This window comes from Mesoplodon mirus, assembly GCF_964341445.2.
Source record: "Mesoplodon mirus genome assembly, chromosome: 7".
NCBI classification, from domain to species: Eukaryota; Metazoa; Chordata; class Mammalia; order Artiodactyla; family Ziphiidae; genus Mesoplodon; species Mesoplodon mirus.
The window spans coordinates 116142966-116163387 of record NC_138983.1 but is presented as its reverse complement, the minus strand read 5'-3'; the positions used below and the strand labels follow the sequence as shown (position 1 = coordinate 116163387).

At 39.8% G+C, this 20422-nt stretch overlaps 1 protein-coding gene across 1 annotated transcript in view; it reads right to left on the bottom strand.

Moving 5' to 3' along the window:
* Nucleotides 1–9115, bottom strand: part of ELMOD1 (ELMO domain containing 1) — a gene marked incomplete at both ends in the record, with an annotated part of 63726 nt that extends 54611 nt beyond the window's left edge. The window contains one exon of the mRNA XM_082628770.1: nt 9099–9115. Within this exon, the coding sequence (XP_082484896.1) occupies nt 9099–9115 (17 nt within the window). The remainder of the gene's footprint in view (nt 1–9098) is intronic.
* Between the last annotated feature and the right edge of the window lie 11307 nt (nt 9116–20422).

Below are 20422 nucleotides of genomic sequence, written 5' to 3'. Positions count from 1 at the left end.
TGATTAAATACATACACTTTCCAAGATTTATTTTTAAAATTCAGATTTTTTCTAATTGGATAATACATTTATTAGCTTATTTATAAGGGAAGCAGCAAACACATTATGCTTTGACACTTAAGAAGCATTTAGCTGGTAATCAGGAAGATGGCAGAAGAGTAAGACGCAGAGATCACCTTCCTCCCCACAGATACACCAGAAATACATCTACACGTGGAACAACTCCTACAGAACACCTACTGAACGCAGGCCGAAGACCTCAGACACCCCAAAAGGCAAGAAACTCCCCACGTACCTGGGTAGGGCAAAAGAAAAAAGAAAAAACAGAGACAAAAGGATAGGGACGGGACCTGCACCAGTGGGAGGGAACCGTGAAGGAGGAAAGGTTTCCACACACTAGGAGACCCTTCGCGGGTGGAGACTGCGGATGGCGGAGGGGGAAAGCTTCGGAGCCGCGGAGGAGAGCACAGTAACAGGGGTGCAGAGCGCAAAGCGGAGTGATTCCCGCACAGAGGATCGGTGCCGACCAGCACTCACCAGCCCCAGAGGCTTGTCTGCTCACACGCCGGGGCGGGCGGGGCTGGGAGCTGAGGCTCGGGCTTTGGTCGGAGCGCAGGGAGAGGACTGGGGTTGGCGGCGTGAACACAGCCTGAAGGGGGCTAGTGTACCACAGCTAGCCGGGAGGGAGTCCGGTGAAAAGTCTGGACCTACCGAAGAGGCAAGAGACGTTTTCTTCCCTCTTTGTTTCCTGGTGCGCGAGGAGAGAGGATTAAGAGTACTGCTTAAAGGAGCTCCAGAGACGGGCATGAGACGCTAAGGCTGCTGCTGCCGCCACCAATAAGCCTGTGTGCAAGCACAGGTCACTATCCACACCCTCCTTCCGGGGAGCCTGTGCAGCCCGCCACTGCCAGGGTCCCGGGATCCACGGACAACTTCCCCGGGAGAGCGCACGGCGCGCCTCAGGCTGGTGAAACGTCCCGCCGGCCTCTGCCTCTACGGGCTCGCCCCACATCCGCACCCCTCCCTCCCCCCGGCCTGAGTGAGCCAGAGTCCCCAAAGCAGCTGCTCCTTTAACCCCGTCCTGTCTGAGCGAAGTACAGACACACTACGGCGACCTACACGCAGAGGCAGGACCAAATCCAAAGCTGAGCCTGGGAGCTGTGAGAATAAAGAAGAGAAAGGAAAATCTCTCCCAGCAGCCTCAGAAGCAGCAGATTAAAGCTCCACAATCAACTTGATGTACCCTGCATGTGTGGAATACCTGAATAGAGAACGAATCATCCCAAATTGAGGAGGTGGACTTTGAGAGCAAGATTTAAGATTTTTTCCCCTTTTCCTCTTTTTGTGAGTGTGTATGTGCATGTTTCTGTGTGAGATTTTGTCTGTATAGCTTTGCTTTCACCATTTGTCCTAGGGTTCTATCCGACATTTTTAGTTTTTTTTTTTCTTAATACTTATTTTTTATTTTAATAAATTTATTTTATTTTATCTTACTTTGTATTACTTTATCCTTTTATTCTAAGCCGTGGGGATGAAAGGCTTTTGGTGCTGCAGCCAGGAGTCAGTGCTGTGCCTCTGAGGTGGGAGAGCCAACTTCAGGACACTGGTCCACAAGAGACCTCCCAGCTCTACATAATATCAAATGGCGAAAACCTCCCAGAGATCTCCATCTCAACACCAGCACCCAGCTTCACTCAATGACCAGCAAGCTACAGTGCTGGACACCCTATGCCAAACAACTAGCAAGACAGGAGCACAACCCCACCCATTAGCAGAGAGGCTGCCTAAAATCATAATAAGTCCACAGACACCCCAAAACATACCACCAGATGTGGATCTGCCCACCAGAAAGACAAGATCCAGCCTCATCCACTAGAACACAGGCACTAGTCGCTCCGCAAGGAAGCCTACACAACCCACTGAACCAACTTTAGCCACTGGGGAGAGACACCTAAAACAACGGGATATACGAACATGCAGCCGGCAAAAAGGAGACCCCAAACACAGTAAGATAAGCAAAATGAGAAGACAGAAAAACACACAGAAGGTGAAGGAGTAAGATAAAAACCCACCAGACCTAACAAATGAAGAGGAAATAGGCAGTCTACCTGAAAAAGAATTCAGAATAATGATAGTAGAGATGATACAAAATCTTGAAAATAGAATAGACAAAATGCAAGAAACATTTAACAAGGACCTAGAGGAAATAAAGATGAAACAAGCAATGATGAACATCAAAATAAATGAAATAAAAAATACTCTAGATGGGATCAATAGCAGAATAACTGAGGCAGAAGAACGGATAAGTGACGTGGAAGATAAAATAGTGGAAATAACTACTGCAGAGCAGAATAAAGAAAAAAGAATGAAAAGAACTGAGGACAGTCTCAGAGACCTCGGGGACAACATTAAACAAACAAACATTCGAATAATAGGGGTTCCAGAAGAAGAGAGAATGAAAGGGACTGGGAAAATATTTGAAGAGATTATAGTTGAAAACTTCCCTAATATGTGAAAGGAAATAGTTAATCAACTCCAGGAAGCACAGAGAGTCCCATACAGGACAAATCCAAGGAGAAACATGACAAGGCACATATTAATCAAACTGTCAAAAATTAAATATGAAGAAAACATATTAACAGCAACAAGGGAAAAACAACAAATAATACACAAGGGAATCCCCATACGGTTAACAGCAGATCTTTCAGCAGGAACTCTGCAAGCCAGAAGGGACTGGCAGGACATACTTAAAGTGATGAAGGAGAAAAACCTACAACCAAGATTGCTCTACTCAGCAAGGATCTCATTCAGATTTGATGGAGACATAAAAACCTTTACAGACAAGCAAAAGCTGAGAGAGTTCAGCACCACCAAACAGGCTTTAAAACAAATGCTAAAGGACCTTCTCTAGGCAAGAAACACAAGAGAAGGAAAAGACCTACAATAACAAACCCAAAACAATTAAGAAAATGGGAATAGGAACATACATGCATTAAATATAAATGCATTAAATGCTCCCACCAAAAGACACAGAGTGGCTGAATGGATACAAAAACAAGACCCATATATATGCTGTCTACAAGAGACCCACCTCAGACCTAGAGACACATACAGACTGAAAGTTAGGGGATGGAAAAAGATATTCCATGCAAATGGAAATCAAAAGAAAGCTGGAGTAGCAATTCCCATATCAGACAAAATAGACTTTAAAATAAAGACTATTAGAAGAGACAAAGAAAGACACTACATAATGATCAAGGGATCCATCCAAGAAGAAGATATAACAGTTGTAAATGTTTATGCACCGAACATAGGAGCACCTCAATACAAAAGACAAATACTAACAGCCATAAAGGAGGAAATCGACAGTAACACATTCATAGTAGGGGACTTTAAGACCCCTCTTTCACCAATGGACAGATCATCCAAAATGAAAATAAATAAGGAAACAGAAGCTTTAAATGATACATTAAACAAGATGGACTTAATTTAAATTTATAGGACCTTCCATCCAAAAACAACAGAATACACATTTTTCTCAAGTGCTCATGGAACATTCTCCAGGTTAGATCATTTCTTGGGTCAAAAATCAAGCCTTGGTAACTTTAAGAAAATTGAAATTGTATCAAGTATCTTTTCTGACCACAATGCTATGAGACTAGATATCAATTACAGGAAAAGATCTGTAAAAAATACAAACACATGGAGGCTAAACAATACACTACTTAATAACGAAGTGATAACTGAAGAAATCAAAGAGGAAATAAAAAAATACCTAGAAACAAATGACAATGGAGACACGATGACCCAAAACCTATGGGATGCAGCAAAAGCAGTTCTAAGAGGGAAGATTATAGCAATACAATCCCACCTTAAGAAACAGGAAACACCTCGAGTATACAACCTGACCCTGCACCTAAAGCAATTAGAGAAAGAAGAACAAAATCCCCCCAAAGTTAGTGGAAGGAAAGAAATCATAAGGATCAGATCAGAAATAAATGAAAAAGCAATGAAGGAAATGATAGCAATGATCCATAAAACTAAAAGCTGGTTTTTTGAGAACAAAAACAAAACTGATAAACCATTAGCCAGACTCATCAAGAAAAAAAGGGAGAAGACTCAAATCAATAGAATTAGAAACGAAAAAGGAGAAGTAAAAATTGATACTGCAGAAATACAAAAGATCATGAGAGATTACTACAAGCAACTCTATGCCAATAAAATGGACAACCTGGAAGAAGTGGACAAATTCTTAGAAATGCACAACCTGCCAAGACTGAATCAGGAAGAAAGAGAAAATATTAATAGACCAATCACAAGCACAGAAATTGAAACTGTGATTAAAAATCTTCCAACAAACAAAAGTCCAGGACCAGATGGCTTCACAGGCAAATTCTATCAAACATTTAGAGAAGAGCTAACACCTATCCTCCTCAAACTCTTCCAAAATATAGCAGAGGGAGGAACACTCCCAAACTCATTCTACGAGGCCACCATCACCTTGATACCAAAACCAGACAAGGATGTCACAAAGAAAGAAAACTATAGGCCAATATCACTGATGAACATAGATACAAAAGTCCTCAACAAAATACTAGCAAAGAGAATCCAACAGCACATTAAAAGGATCATACACCATGATCAAGTGGGGTTTATTCCAGGAATGCAAGGATTCTTCAATATACACAAATCAATCAATGTGATACACCATATTAACAAATTGAAGGAGAAAAACCATATGATCATCTCAATAGATGCAGAGAAAGCTTTCGACAAAATTCAACACCCATTTATGATAAAAATCCTGTAGAAAGTAGGCATAGAGGGAACTTTCCTCAACATAATAAAGGCCATATATGACAAACCCACAGCCAACATCGTCCTCAATGGTGAAAAATGGAAACCATTTCCACTAAGACCAGGAACAAGACAAATTTGCCCACTCTCACCACTCTTATTCAACATAGTTTTGGAAATTTTAGCCACAGCAATCAGAGAAGAAAAGGAAATGAAAGGAATCCAAATTGGAAAAGAAGAAGTAAAGTTGTCATTGTTTGCAGATGACATGATACTATACATAGAGAATCCTAAAGATGCTACCAAGTGGTGGGATAGGGAGGGTGGGAGGGAGACGCAAAAGGGAGGGGATATGGAAACATATGTATATGTATAACTGATTAAATTTGTTATAAGGCAAAAAATTTAAAAAAAAAAAGTAAATAAAAGCAAAAAAAAAAAAAAAAAAAAAGATGCTACCAGAAAACTACTAGAGCTAATCAATGAATTTGGTAAAGTAGCAGGATACAAAATTAATGCACAGAAATCTCTGGCATTCCTGTACACTAAGGATGAAAAATCTGAAAGTGAAATCCAGAAAACACTCCCATTTACCATTGCAACAAAAAGAATAAAATACCTAGGAATCAACTTACCTAAGGAGACAAAAGACCTGTATGCAGAAAATTATAAGACACTGATGAAAGAAATTAAAAATGATACAAATAGATGGAGAGATATACCATGTTCCTGGATTGGAAGAATCAATATTGTGAAAATGACTCTACTACCCAATGCAATCTACAGATTCAATGCAATCCCTTTCAAATTTCCACTGGCATTTTTCACAGAACTAGAACAAAAAATTTTACAATTTGTATGGAAACACGAAAGACCCCGAATAGCCAAAGCAATCTTGAGAATGAAAAACGGAGCTGGAGGAGTCAGGCTCCCTGACTTCAGACTATTCTACAAAGCTACAATAATCAGGACAGTATGGTAGTGGCACAAAAACAGAAAGATAGATCAATGGAAAAGGAGAGAAAGCCCAGAGATAAACCCATACACATATGGTCACCTTATCTTTGATAAAGGAGGCAGGAATGTACAGTGGAGAAAGGACAGCCTCTTCAATAAGTGGTGCTGGGAAAACTGGACAGGTACATGTAAAAGTGTGAGATTAGATCACTCCCTAACAGCTTACACAAAAATAAACTCAAAATGGATTAAAGACCTAAATGTAAGGCCAGAAACTATCAAACTCTTAGAAGAAAACATAGGCAGAACACTCTATGACATAAATCACAGCAAGATTCTTTTTGACCCACCTCCTAGAGAAATGGAAATAAAAACAAAGATAAAGAAATGGGACCTAATGAAACTTCAAAGCTTTAGCACAGCAAATGAAACCATAAACAAGACCCAAAGACAACCCTCAGAATGGGAGAAAATATTTGCAAAGGAAGCAACTGACAAAGGATTCATCTCCAAAATTTATAAGCAGCTCATGTAGCTCAATAACAAAAAATCAAAAAACACAATCCAAAAATGGGCAGAAGACCTACATAGACATTTCTCCAAAGAAGATATACAGACTGCCAACAAACACATGAAAGAATGCTCAACATCATTAATCATTAGAGAAATGCAAATCAAAACTACAATGAGGTATCATCTCACACCAGTCAGAATGGCTCTCATCAAAAAATCTAGAAACAATAAATGCTGGAGAGGATGTGGAGAAAAGGGAACACTCTTGCACTGCTGGTGGGTATGTGAATTGGTACAGCCACTATGGAGAACAGTATGGAGGTTCCTTAAAAAACTACAAATAAAACTACCATATGACCCAGCAATCCCACTACTGGGCATATAACCTGAGAAAACCATAATTCAAAAAGAGACATGTACCAAAATGTTCATTGCAGCTCTATTTACAATAGCCCAGAGATCAAAATAACCTAAGTGTCCATCATCCGATGAATGGATAAAGAAGATGTGGCACATGTGTACAATGGAATATTACTCAGCCATAAAAAGAAATGAAATTGAGCTATTTGTAATGAGGTGGATAGACCTAGAGTCTCTCATACAGAGTGAAGTAAGTCAGAAAGAGAAAGAGAAATACCATATGCTAACACATATATATGGAATTTAAGGAAAAAAAATGTCATGAAGAACCTAGGGGTTAAACAGGAATAAAGACACAGACCTACTTGAGAATGGACTTGAGGATATGGGGAGCAGGAAGGGTAAGCTGTGACAAAGCGAGAGAGTGGCATGGACATATATACACTACCAAACGTAAGGTCGATAGCTAGTGGGAAGCAGCCACATTGCAGTGGATATCAGCTCGGTGCTTTTTGACTGACTACAGGTGTGGGATAGGTAGGGTGGGAGGGAGGGAGACGCAAGAGGGAAGGGATATGGGAACAGATGTATATGTATAACTGATTCACTTTGTAATAAAGCAGAAACTAATACAGCATTGTGAAGAAATTATAGTCCAAAAAGGTAAAAAAAAAAAGATTGTTATTATTTTGAAACCAATGGTCAATGAAAATCCTCAAGTTTCTTTCTTGATGTGTAATTTATTATGCTAGCTTCAGTTTCACACAAATTATCAGTGTTAAGTCATATTTATAAAACAAACGTGTCAAGTTAAAAGAGAAAAATTTATATCAGAACACATAACTGATAGGGATATGCCAGTTCCATTACCCTTGGTGCTGCTCTGTGTGAAATTAGAGTGGTAGATTTTTCACTATATCATTTTTAAATCATCAAATACAAATTAATTTAAAAATATAATCTCTATTAAACATAGTTTTGCACTTATTCAATTTAACAAAAACTAACAGAAACAAATGCTACTATTTCTCCTAAAATGGCTTGTTTTGAGCCCACTCAAGTTTTTCTAAAACAAAAACACTGAAGAAGAAATTCAGTAGTATAAGTCTTGGCACAAACTTCACCACTACCACCTCCCCTTTTACAAAAGGAGCTCCTGACTTCTAAGCTTCAGCTAACACTAAAGCTCTCTGTTAACACTAGTCTACAGCTAAAAAACACGATGTTTACACTCAAGGGGGATTTATAGATACCAATTTTTCATGAGTGTGTAAACAGATATGTTAATGTCATGGCAACCAAAAATGTATCGAGTTAAATACTTTGGTGGTAAATGACCTAGTGATTTTTCAAATACTATCTTTTTACACATCTGAGATAAACAGGCTGAGGAGTATTCTGTATAATAAAACAAATGTTAATGCCTGTAAATGGTTTAATAATGACCTTCTGAGAGGTTTTTGCAATTCTAAGATTGAATTGTGAAACACCAGTAGCTACACCAAAACATAGTGAATCCCACCCAAAATGACCTAGATGCTCCAGAATTACAATGCAATGAAAACCAGTGGGAAAAAGAAAATCTTAAATTGCAGCCACTGAAAGAATTAAATCACTTCCTAAAAGAAGTAAACCCACTAATTATTTTCTTATAGAAAATAGCCAGAACAAGGGACGAGAATATGCAATATAGGTAGGCCACCATCTTGCAGGAAAGAAACTCAATGTTCTAGAAAGTGTGTCTTATTTTCTAACTTTCAGGACCAAATTAACTTTATTTTGTCATATTTTAATATAATGTAAAATTTCTCTGAGAATTTTATTTATAGAATTGTGAATGACAGTCAATATTCTTGAAAATAATTAAAACTATAGGTCCAGCTAAATGGCTTTCAAAACAAAACATGATCACTCTAAAACACACAAACATATATGGTACCCTATACAGCACAGTCTTCAGGGAACCAAAAATTAATGCAGATTTAAGAGACATCACTGAGGCAGGAAAAGCAAAAGCTTAGAACATATATTTTTCACCAAAAACAAACATTTGAAAATGCCTGTATGGGTTGGTCAGCCAACCAAAATCTACATTTAAAATTACTTTTTTTAGGAGAATGATTCTACACCAATTATATTGATTCCTTGACTACTAACGCCTCAAACCTGAACCTTGGGGCTTTAGAAACACAAGGCATCAAAGTGTGTCTGCCCTATGGTTTTGTGCCTATATTCTTTTATAATATCTTGTAATCTCCTACTTGTAAGTGCTCTCTCTTAACATCAGTATGGGTATAGAGTTGGCAGAGGAACCTTATGGCAAAATTGTTCTTAGCCAAAATACAATGCTATTTTATGCAGTCCTAGAGAACTGGTTATAGGATCACAAATGGTGAACAGAAATATTATACTAATTGTTAAGGAAGTTTCTCCATTTCAGAGTGCTCATCCAGGAAACCATAAATACTTACCTCAGGAAGTGCTTCATTGTGCCTGTTTTGATTATCCAGGTGTTATACAAATGGTTCTCAAGTAATTGCTTCCAAATTTGCCTATGTCAAAGTAAATGTAACCTGTGGAAGAAATTAGATACACTTACTGTTAATGGAGCTGGAAATCCCAACCCCCAAATTTCTGCTTACTTTAGTAAGCAGATAAGGTACTATGCACCCAGAACTTTACCAGCTGAACTGCCCACACAGCAATACAATTCAATGGATGGCAATTATAGCTAAAGCCTTTCACTTTATAATTACACAATTAGTGTCTTATTTTAAGTCACTTGCTGGAGAAATTGTTAGTTTCACGAGCAATCCCTTCAATAGTAAACTTTTCCTCTATTTTGGATACTGTTCCTATATTTTGAAGAACAGTATTTGTATGAAAGATAAAAATGAAGAACTGTTAAATTAACTATTCTGATTTCCAGATAGCAAATGTTCTTTTTTTTTTTTTTTTTTTGCGGTACGCGGGCCTCTCACTGTTGTGGCTTCTCCCGTTGCGGAGCACAGGCTCCGGACGCACAGGCCCAGCAGCCATGGCTCACGGGCCCAGCCGCTCCATGGCATGTGGGATCCTCCCAGACTGGAGCACGAACCCGCGTCCCCTGCATCGGCAGGCGGACTCTCAACCACTGCGCCACCAGGGAAGCCCGCAAATGTTCTTAAATTTGGCAGCCTCAACCTTCCAGAAGTACAACTCAAAAAATAACTAAAAGCAACTGGTAATGTCTCTAAGCTAAAAAATAGCTGATAAAGAGCAGGTACTGCAAACAAATGAATGATATGTCCCATTTTTGGGGGCTCTGTGAGTAACACAGTGAAATTATATAATTGTTTAGCACATTTCAGTTTACAATATACTTTCACAAAATCCACTATATCAAGTTATTGGTCTTCCAACAAGGAAGGACACCAGAAGCTGCCTACAAAGCAGCAAATTGGTATGAGATGTGAAGAAACAGACTAGAGAAGAGATAGTGGCTGGAAGCAATAGCAGAATGAAGTTACCTCATGAGAGAGAGACAAACGGAATGCTAGCTGCAACAGCAAGGTAAGGTACTAAATGTGTGGACAAATGGCTTACGGCAGAGATACAATTACCCACTAGAACGGCCCAGGGAATACGGAAACTCAGCCTAAACAAAAGCCAGTCTTTTCGCTTTTTAAAAAATTGAGGTATAGATGACTTACAATATTACATAAGTTTCAGATGTACAACATAGTGATTCACAATTTTTAAAGGTTATACTCCATTTATACTTATTGTAAAATATTGGATATATTCCCTGTTCTGTACTATATCCTTGTAGCTTATTTATTATATATATAGTAGTTTGTATCTCTTAATCCCCTATTTGTCACTTGCCCCTCCCCCATCCCTCACCCCACTGGTAACCACTAGCTTGTTCTCTATATCTGTGAGTCTGTTTCTTTTTGCTATACTTACTATTTTTTTAGCTTCCATATATAAGTGATATCATGCATTATGTTATTCTCTGACTTATTTCACTTAGCATAATACCCTTCAAGTCCATCCATGTTGTTGCAAATATCAAAATCTTGTTCTCTTTTATGGCTGAGTAGTATTCCATTGTGTATATATACCACATCCTTTTTACCCACTCATCTGTTGATGGACACTTTAGTTGCTTCCATATCTTGGCAACTGTAAATAATGTTGCTATGATATTGGGGTGCATGTATCTTTTAGTGTTTTCATTTTTTTTGGAAACATACCCAGGAATAGAATTGCTGGCTCATATGGTAGTAATATTTTTATTTTTTTTGAGAAGGGCTATACTGTTTTCCACACTGGCTACACCAATTTACATTCCCAACAGTGGACAAGATTTACTTTTTTTCCACACTCTCACCAGCATTTATTGTTTGTCAACTTTTTGATGATGGCCATTCTGACCAGTCTGAGGTGATACCTCATTGTAGTTTTGTATTTCATTAATAATTAATGATGTTGAGTATCTTTTCATGTGCTTTTTGGACATCTGTATGTCTTCTACAGAGGAATGTCTATTTCGATCTTCTGCCCATTTTTGATTGCACTGTCTGTTTTTTTGATATTGAGCTGCATGAGCATATTTTGGAGATTAATCCCTTGTCAGTCACTTCATTTGCAAATATTTTCTCCAATTCTTTGGGTTGTCTTTTGATTTTGTTTATGCTTTCCTTTGCTGTGCAAAATTAGTTCCCCATTTGTTTATTTTTGTTTTTATTTTCATTATTCCAAGAGGTGGATACAAAAATATATTGCTGCAATTTATGTTGTAAAGTGTTTTGCCTATGTTTTCCTCTAAGAGTTTTATAGTATCTGGACTCACATTTAGGTATTTAATCCATTTTGAGTTTATTTTTGTGTATGGTGTTAGAGAATGTCCTAACATTCTTTTTCATTCTTTTGCATGTAGCTGTCCAGTTTTCTCAGCACCACTTATTGAAGAGGCTGCCTTTTCTCCACTATATATTCTTACCTCCTTTGTCAATAGATTAATTGACCATAGGTGAGTGGGTTTATTTCTGGGCTTTCTATCCTGTTTCATTGATCTACATTTCTGTTTTTCTGCCAGTACCATAATGTCTTGATGACTGTAGCTTCGTAGTATAGTCTGAAGTCAGGGAGCCTGATTCTCCAGCTCTGTATTTCTTTCTCAAGATTGCTTTGGCTATTTGGGGTCTTTTGTGTTTCCATACAAATTGTAAAATTTCTTGTTCTAGTTCTGTGAAAAATGCCATTGGTAATTTGATAGGGATTACATTAAATCTGTAGATTGTCTTGGGTAGTATAGTCATTTTGACAATATTCATTCTTCCAATCCAAGGACATGGTATGTCTTTCCATGTGTTTGTGTCATTTTTTATTTATTTTTTAATTAATTAATTCATTTTTGACTGTGTTTGGTCTTTGTTGCTGTGCACAGGCTTTCCCTAGTTGCAGCGAGTGGGAGCTACTCTTCATTGTGGTGCATGGGTTTCTCATTGTGGTGGCTTTTCTTGCTGCAGAGCAGGGCTATAGGCATGCGGGCTTCAGTAGTTGTGGCACACAAGCTCAGCAGTTGTGGCTTGTGGGCTTAGTTGCTCCGTGGACTGTGGGATCTTCCCAGACCAGGGATCGAGCCCATGTTCCCTGCATTGGCCACTGCGCCACCAGGGAAGCCCTCATCTTTAATTTCCTTCATCAGCGTCTTATAGTTTTCAGAGTACAGGCCTTTTGCCTCCTTAGGTAGGTTTATATCTAGGTATTTTATTCTTTTTGATGTGGTGGTAAATGGGATTATTTCCTTAATTTCTCTTTCTGATCTTTCATTGTTAGTGTATAGAAATGCAACAGATTTCTGTGTATTAAGTTTGTATTCTGCAAATTTACTGAATTCATTCATGAGCTCTAGTAGTTTTCTGGTAGCATCTTTAGGATTTTCTGTGTATAATATCATGTCATCTGCAAACCAAGTTTGTTTTACTTCTTCTTTTCCAATTTGGATTCCTTTTATTTTTTTTCTTCTCTGATTGCCCTGGCTCAGACTTCCAAAACTATGTTGAATAAAAGTGGTGAGAATGGACAGCCTTGTCTTGTACCTGATCTTAGAGGAAATACTTTCAGCTTTTCACTGTTGAGTATGATGTTAACTGTGGGTTTGTCATATGTAGTCTTTATTATGTTATGTTATAATAAAGGTATGTTCCCTATATGCCCACTTTCTGGAGAGTTTTTATCATAAATGGGTGTTGAATATATACTGTTCATCTCTGTTTGTTTGTTCTTTAAAGCTTCTAGCTCTTTATTAAACTTTTCTTGTATCCTTTCAGTCTGTGCCTCCATTCCTTTTCCGAGATCTTGGATCATCTTTACTATCATTACTCTGAATTCTTTTTCAGGTAGATTGCATACCTCTACTTCACTTAGCTGTTTTTCTGAGGTTTTATCTTGTTCCTTCGTCTGGAACATCTTTCTCTGTCATCTCATTTTGTCTAACTTTCTCTGTTTGTGGTCTCTGTTCCTCAGGCTGCAGGACTGTAGTTCCTTTTTCTTTTGGTGTCTGACCCCTGGTGAGTGACACTGGTCTAGAAGGTGTGCAGCTTCCTGGTGGGAGGAAATGGTGCCTGCCCACTGGTGGGTGGAGCTGGGTCTTATCCCTTTGGTGGGAACGGGTGTGTTTAGAGCTGGCAGTGGGCTCAGAATGACTTTAGGCAGCCTGTCTGCTGATGGGTGGGGCTGTGTTCCCACCCTGTTGGTTGTTTGACCTGAGCATCCCAGTGCTGGAGCCTGCAGGCTGTTGCATGGGGCCAGATCTCATGCCAAAATGGTGTCCTCCAGGAGAGCTTACACCAATGAATATTCCGAGGCCTCTACCACCAGTGCCCTCGCCCCCACAGTGAGCCATAACCACTCCCCATCTGCCAGAAGACCCTCCAAGAAATGTAGATAGGTCTGGCCCAGGCTTCTATGGAATCACTGCTTTGCGCTGGGTCCCAATGCATGTGAAACCTTGTGTGTGACCTCCAAGAGTGGAGTCCTGTTTCCCCCAGTTCTGTGGAGCTCCTGCATTCAAACTCCACTGGCCTTTCAACAGCAGATGTTTTGGAGGCTCCTCCACCTGATGCCAGACCCCCAGGGTGAGGTGCATAATGTGGGGCTCACAACTCTCACTCCTGTGGGAGAACCTCTGCAATATAATTATTTTCTAGTTTGTGGGTCACCCATCTGGCAGATATGGGATTTGATTATATTGCAAAAGCACCCTTCCTATCATCTCGTTGTGGCTTCTTCTCTGTCTTTGGGTGTAGAATATCTTTTTCAGTAGGTTCAAGTCTTTTTTATTGATGGTTGTTCAGCAGTTAATTGTGAATTTGTTTTTTTCATGAGAGGAGATGAGCTCAATTTCTTCTGCTCTGTCATCTTGTCTCTTGCCCCTCTCAATCATATGGTTTTTATTCTTCAATGTGTTAATGTGGTATATCACATTGATTGGTTTGTGGATACTGAAACATCCTTGCATCCCTGGGATAAATTCCACTTGAGTATGGTAAATGATCCTTTTAGACTGTTGGATTCAATTTGCTAATATTTTGTTGAGGTTTTTGCATCTATGTTCATCAGTGATATTGGCCTGTAATTTTCTTTTTGTGTGATATCTTTGTCTAGTTTTGGTATCAGAGTGATGCTGACCTCATCAAATGAGTGCAGAAGCATTTTTTCCTCTGCAATTTTTTGGAATAGTTTGAGAAGGATAGGTGTCAACTCTTCTTTAAATGTTTGGTAGAATTCACCTCTAAAGCTATCTGGTGGCTGGACTTTTGTTTCTTGGGAGTTTTGCCAATATTTTCTTTAATACATAGCTATTTCTGTAAATATTTCATGCATGCTTGAAAAAAATGTCTACATGTCAACTTAAGATTGTGGTTGTTTCTGGGAAAAGAGGGAGTGTTTTAGGATTGGGGAGTGGGAAAATGGCCTTCAATTTTATAAGTGTTTTATTTATTAAAAAGCAAAATAAAGGGGAAAATGTGTTCATTTTGAGAGGTGGGAATGTATATTACTCTTGTACTTTTGGGTCTTTTAGAAACAAATCCAAATTTTAATTAAAAACTGTTAGTGCTCACCCAGAGCCCAGATCATGGTTTCAAATACATTCTCCAGTTAAAGGAACCAGGGCTCCTTGGAAAAATGACTGATTCTAGTGTTTGGGAAGGAAATATACAAGGTAAGCCTGCTGTGTCTTCTTGTGCCAGAAAGTAAGGAAGTGCTCAAAAGACAAACAACTGGGGATATATCAAATAAACACAGGAGCCAACTGAAAGAGCTCCTGATGGTCAAAGCAGAACAATTTGAGTAACAAAATAAAGTATTATTGGATAATAACTCAAAGTATAAAATAAATATCCATGACTACATACTGATATAAATAAATGACTGAATACATAAATAAATGTACATAAATCTTTCACACAAAATAATTCCAAATAATTTCTGTAGATACTCTGCCCTCAAGGAGGTGGAGCATAACTCTTTACCCTTTAAATACAGGCTGGACATACAAGCATACCTTGTTTTATTGTGCTTCACTTTATTGTCTTCACAGATATTGCATTTTTTTTACAAATTGAAAGTTTGTGGAAATCCTGTGCTAAGTGAGTCTATTAGTGACATTTTTTCCAGTAGCATTTCATTACTTTGTGTCTCTATGTCAGATTCTGGTAATTCTTACAATATTTCAATATTTTTCATTATTATTATATTTGTTATTTCTATCTGTGATTATGATCTTTGATGTTACTATTGTAATGTTTTGGGGCACCATGAACTGCTTCCACATAAGATGGCAAACTTAATTGATAAATGTTGTGCGTATTCTGATTGCTGCACCAACCAGTCATCCCCTTGTCTTTCTCCTTCTCCTTGGGCGTCACTATTCCCTGAGATGCAAGAATATTGAAATTAGGTCTGTTAATAACCCTACTGTGGCCTCTAAGTGTTCAAGTGAAAGGAAGAGTCACACATCTCTCACTTTAAATCAAAAGCTAGAAATGATTAAGCTTAGTGAGGAAGGACTGTTGAAACCAAGGTAGGTCAAAAGCTAAGCCTCTTGTGTCAAACAGTTAGCTGAATTATGAATGCAAAGAAAAAGCTTTTGAAGGAAATTAAAAGTGCTACTCCAGTGAACACACAGATGATAAGAAAGTAAAACAGTCTCACTGCTGATATGGAGAAAGTTTTAGTGATCTGGATAGAAGATCAAACCAGCCACAATACTCCCTTAAGCCAAAGCCTAATCCAGAGGAAGGTCCTAACTCTCCTCAATTCTATGAAGGTGAGGAAACTTCAGAAGAAAAGTTTGAAGCTAGCAGGGGTTTGTTCATGAGGTTTAAGGAAAGAAGCCATCTCTATAACATCAAAGTGCAAAATTCAGCAAGTGCTGACGTAGAAGCTGCAAAAAGTTATCCAAAAGATCTAGCTAAGATAATTCATGAATGTGGCTCCTCTAAGCAGGTTTTCAATGTAGACAAAACAGTCTTCTATTGGAAGAAGATGTCACCTAAGACTTTTACAGCTAGAGAGGAGAAGTCATTGCTTGGTGTCAAAGCTTCAAAGGACAAGCTGACTCTCTTGTTTGGGGTCAATGCAGCTGGTGACCTTAAGTTGAAGCCAGTGCTCATTTACCATTTGGAAAATCCTAGATCCCATAAGAATCAGGATAAATCTACTCTACCTGTGCTCTGTAAATGGAACAACAAAGCCTGATGACAGCACATCTGTTTACAACATGGTTTACTGACTCTTTTAAGGCCACTGTTGAGACCTTCTGCTAGAAAAAAGGATTCCTTTGAATATATTACTACTCATTGTCAATGCACCTGGTCACCCAAGAGCTCTGATGGAGATGTACAATGAGATTCACATTGTTTTCATGTCTGCTAAGACAACATCCATCCAGCAGTCCATGGGTCAAGGAGTCATTCCAACTTTAAAGTCTTATTATTTAAGAAATATGTTAGTAAGGCTATAGCCATCATAGATGATTCCTCTAGTGGATTTCAAAGTCAATTGAAAACCTTTTGGAAAGGATTCACCATTCTAGATGCTACTGAGAACATTCATGATTAACAGGATTTTGGAAGAAGTTGATTCCAACTTTCATGGACGACTTCGAGGGGTTGAAGACTTCAGTGGAGGAAGTAACTGAAAATATGGTGAAAACAGCAAGAGAACTAGAATTAGAAGTGAAGTCTGAGTCTGTGACTAAATTGCTTCAATCTCATAAAATTTGAACGGATGAGGAGTTGCAAAGAAAGTGGTTTCTTGGGATGGAATCAACTCCTGGTGAAGATGCTATGAAGACTGTTGAAATGACAAAAATGGATTTAATAAACTTAGTTGATAAAGCAGTGGCAGGGCTTGAGAAGACTGACTCCAACTCTGAAAGAAGTTCTTCTGTGAGTAAAATGCCATCAAACAGCTACAGAGAAATTGTTCATGGAAGAAAGAGCCAAACGATGCACCAAACTTTGTTGTTGTCTTATTTTAAGAAATTGCCACAGCCACACCAACCTTTAGCAACCACCACCCTGATCAGTCAGCAGCCATCAACATCGAGGCAAGATCCTTCACCAGAAAAACACCTAATGAGGGATATACCAGAAAATATCCAGTATTCCTCAAAACTCTCAAGATCAAAAACAAGGAAAATCTGGGAAGCTGTCTCCGGAGGAGACATGATTACTAAATGCAATGTGGTATCAAGGATGGGATCCTGGGATAGAAAAAGGACATTAAGTTAAAACTAGGGAAATCTAGGAGGGATATGGGAAGATGGCAAAGAAGTAAGACATGGAGATCACCTTCTTCCCTGCAGATATATCAAAAATACATCTACATGTCGAACAATTCCTTCAGAACACCTACTGAATGCTAGGAAGACCTCAGACCTCCAAAAAGGCAGGAAAATCTCCATGTAACTGGGTATGGCAAAAGAAAAAAGAGACAAAGGAATTGGGATGGGACCTGCGTCTCTGGGAGGAAGCTGTGAAGGAGGAAAAGTTTCCACACGCTGGGAAGCCCCCTCACTGGCGGGGATGGGGGGAGCTTTGGAGCCTCAGAGAAAAGTGCAGCAACAGGGGTACGGAGGGCAAAGCAGAGAGAATCCTGTCCAGAGGATCAGTGCCGACCAGCACTCTCCAGCCTGAGATGCTTGTTTGCACACCAGGGCAGGTGGGGGCTGGGTGCTGAGGCTCGGGCTTTAGAGGTCAGACCCCAGGGAGAGGACTGGGATTGGCTGCATGAAGACAGCCTGAGGCGGCTAGTGAACCACAGCTGAGGGAGTCCGGGAAGAAGCCTGGGCCAACCAGAGAGTAAGTGACCATTGTTGTGTGGTGCTCAAATAGAAGGAGGGGCCTGCCATAGGAAGTTCTTTCTCCATGCACTCACAGACAGCAGGGCACCGACTAAATGAGCTCCAGGTTGGGGCAAGCCGCGGCTGCTATCTCGGACCCCAGAGGTGGGTGCGACGGTTACCACTGCCACCATTGCCACCAAGCATCCTGAGACCAAGCACAGGTCACTGCCCACAACTTCCTGGGAGTCTCTGCAGCCCTCCATTGCCAAGGGTCCTGCAATCTGGGGCCAACTTCCCTAAGAGAGTGCACAGCATGCCGCAGGCTGTTGTAACTTCCTGCCAGCCTCTGCCACTGCAGGCACTCCCCACAGAACCCAATTGTGACTGCAATCCCTCCTTCTCCCCGGCCTGAGTGAGCAAGTGAACCCAAATCAGCCACTGCTTTCTCGCCCTCTTGCCTGGGGGGAGAACAGATGCCTGAGGGTGGCCCACATACCAAAACCACATGCTTTGGTTTTGGTGGGGCCAAAACCAAAGCTGAACTCCAGGGGTGGTGTGACCAAAGAAGAGGAAGGGAAATCTCTCTGTGCAGCCACAGGGGCAGCTGATTAAATCCCTGCAATCAACTTGGTAAACCCTGCATCTGTGGAATATCTGAAAAGATGAGCTTTCCCACAATTGAGGCTGTGGACTTTGGGGGCAAGTACACACAGGAGCTGGGCCAGGTCAGAGTCTAAGCTGGCTCCACAGTGCCCACAGCAGGTCCAGAGACCTACCTAGAGTTTGCTTTCTGCTTTTGATTTGTTTTTGTTTTTTTATTTTTGTTAGTTTAGTTTTTAGTGTTTGGTTTCATTTTTGGCTTCATTTGTTTGTTCAGTTGCTCTCTTTTATGTTTTCTCTTGTGTGTGTGTGTGTGTGTGTGTGTGTGTGTCTGTGTGTCTGTGTCTGTGTTTGGTTTTGCTTTTACCATTAGCCTTGGGGTTCTTTTGTTCATTTATTTTTTCCTTTCCTTCTGTGCCGTGTGGCTTGGAGGGCCTTGGTGCTCTGGACAAGGTTTGGGCCTGAGTCTCTGAGGTGGGAGAGCAAAGTCCAGGATGTTGGACCAACAGAGAACTCCCAGTCCCAGGGAATATTAATCAGCAAGAGCTCTCCTAGAGGTCCCCATCTCAACATCAAGACCCAGCTCCACCCAACGCCCAGCGAACTCCAGTGTTGGAGGCCTCACACCAAACAACTAACAAAACAGGAACACAACTCCACCCATTAACAGAAAGCCTGCCTAAAGTCATACTAAGCTCACAAACACCACAAAACACACCACCAGACATGGCCCTGCCCATCAGAGGGACAAGATCCAGCTCCACCCACCAGAACACAGGCACCAGTCCCCCCCTCCAGGAAGCCTACACAAGCCACTGGACCAAGCTCACTCACTGGGGGCAGACACCAGAAGAGGAATTACGATCCTGCAGCCTGCAGAAAGGAAATCCCCAACACAGTAAGTTAAACAAAATGAGAAGACAGAGAAATATGCTGCAGATGAAGGAGCAAGGTAAAAAACCATAAGTCCAAACAAATAATGAGGAAATAAGGAGTCTACTGAGTTATGATAGTAAAGGTGATCCAAAATCTCAGAAACAGAAGGGAGAAAATACAAGAAACATTTAACAAGGACCTAGAAGAACTAAAGAACAAACAAAGAGTGATGAACAACACAATAACTGAAATTAAAAATACTCTAGAAGGAATCAATAGCAGAATAACTGAGGCAGAAGAATGGATAAGTGAGCCGCAAGATAGAATGGTGGAAATAATTGCTGCAGAGCAGAATAAAGAATGAAAAGAATTGAGAACAGTCTCAGAGACTTCTGGGACAACATTAAACTCATGAACATTCGAATTATAGGGGTCCCAGAAGAAGAAGAGAAAGAGAAGGGGTCTGAGGAAATATTTGAAGAGATTATAGTTGAAAATTTCTCTAACATGGGAAAGGAAATAGTCAATCAAGTTCAGGAAGTGCAGAGAGTCCCATACAGGATAAAACCAAGGAGAAACATGCTGAAACACATGTTAATAAAACAATCAAAAATTAAATACAAAGAAAAAATATTAAAAACAGCAAGGGAAAGCAACAAATAACATACAAGGGAATCCCCATAAGGTTATCAACTGATTTTTCAGCAGAAACCCTGCAGGCCAGAAGGGAATGGCAGAGCACATTTAAAGTGATGAAAGGGAAAAACCTACAACTAAGATTACTCTACCCAGCAAGGAACTCATTCAGATTCAACAGAGAAATCAAAAACTTTACAGACAAGCAAAAGCTAAGAGAATTCAGCACCACCAAACCAACCTTACAACAAATGCTAAAGGAACTTCTCTAAGTGGAAAACACAAGAGAAGCAAAAGACCTACAAAAACAAATCCAAAAAAATTAAGAAAATTGTAATA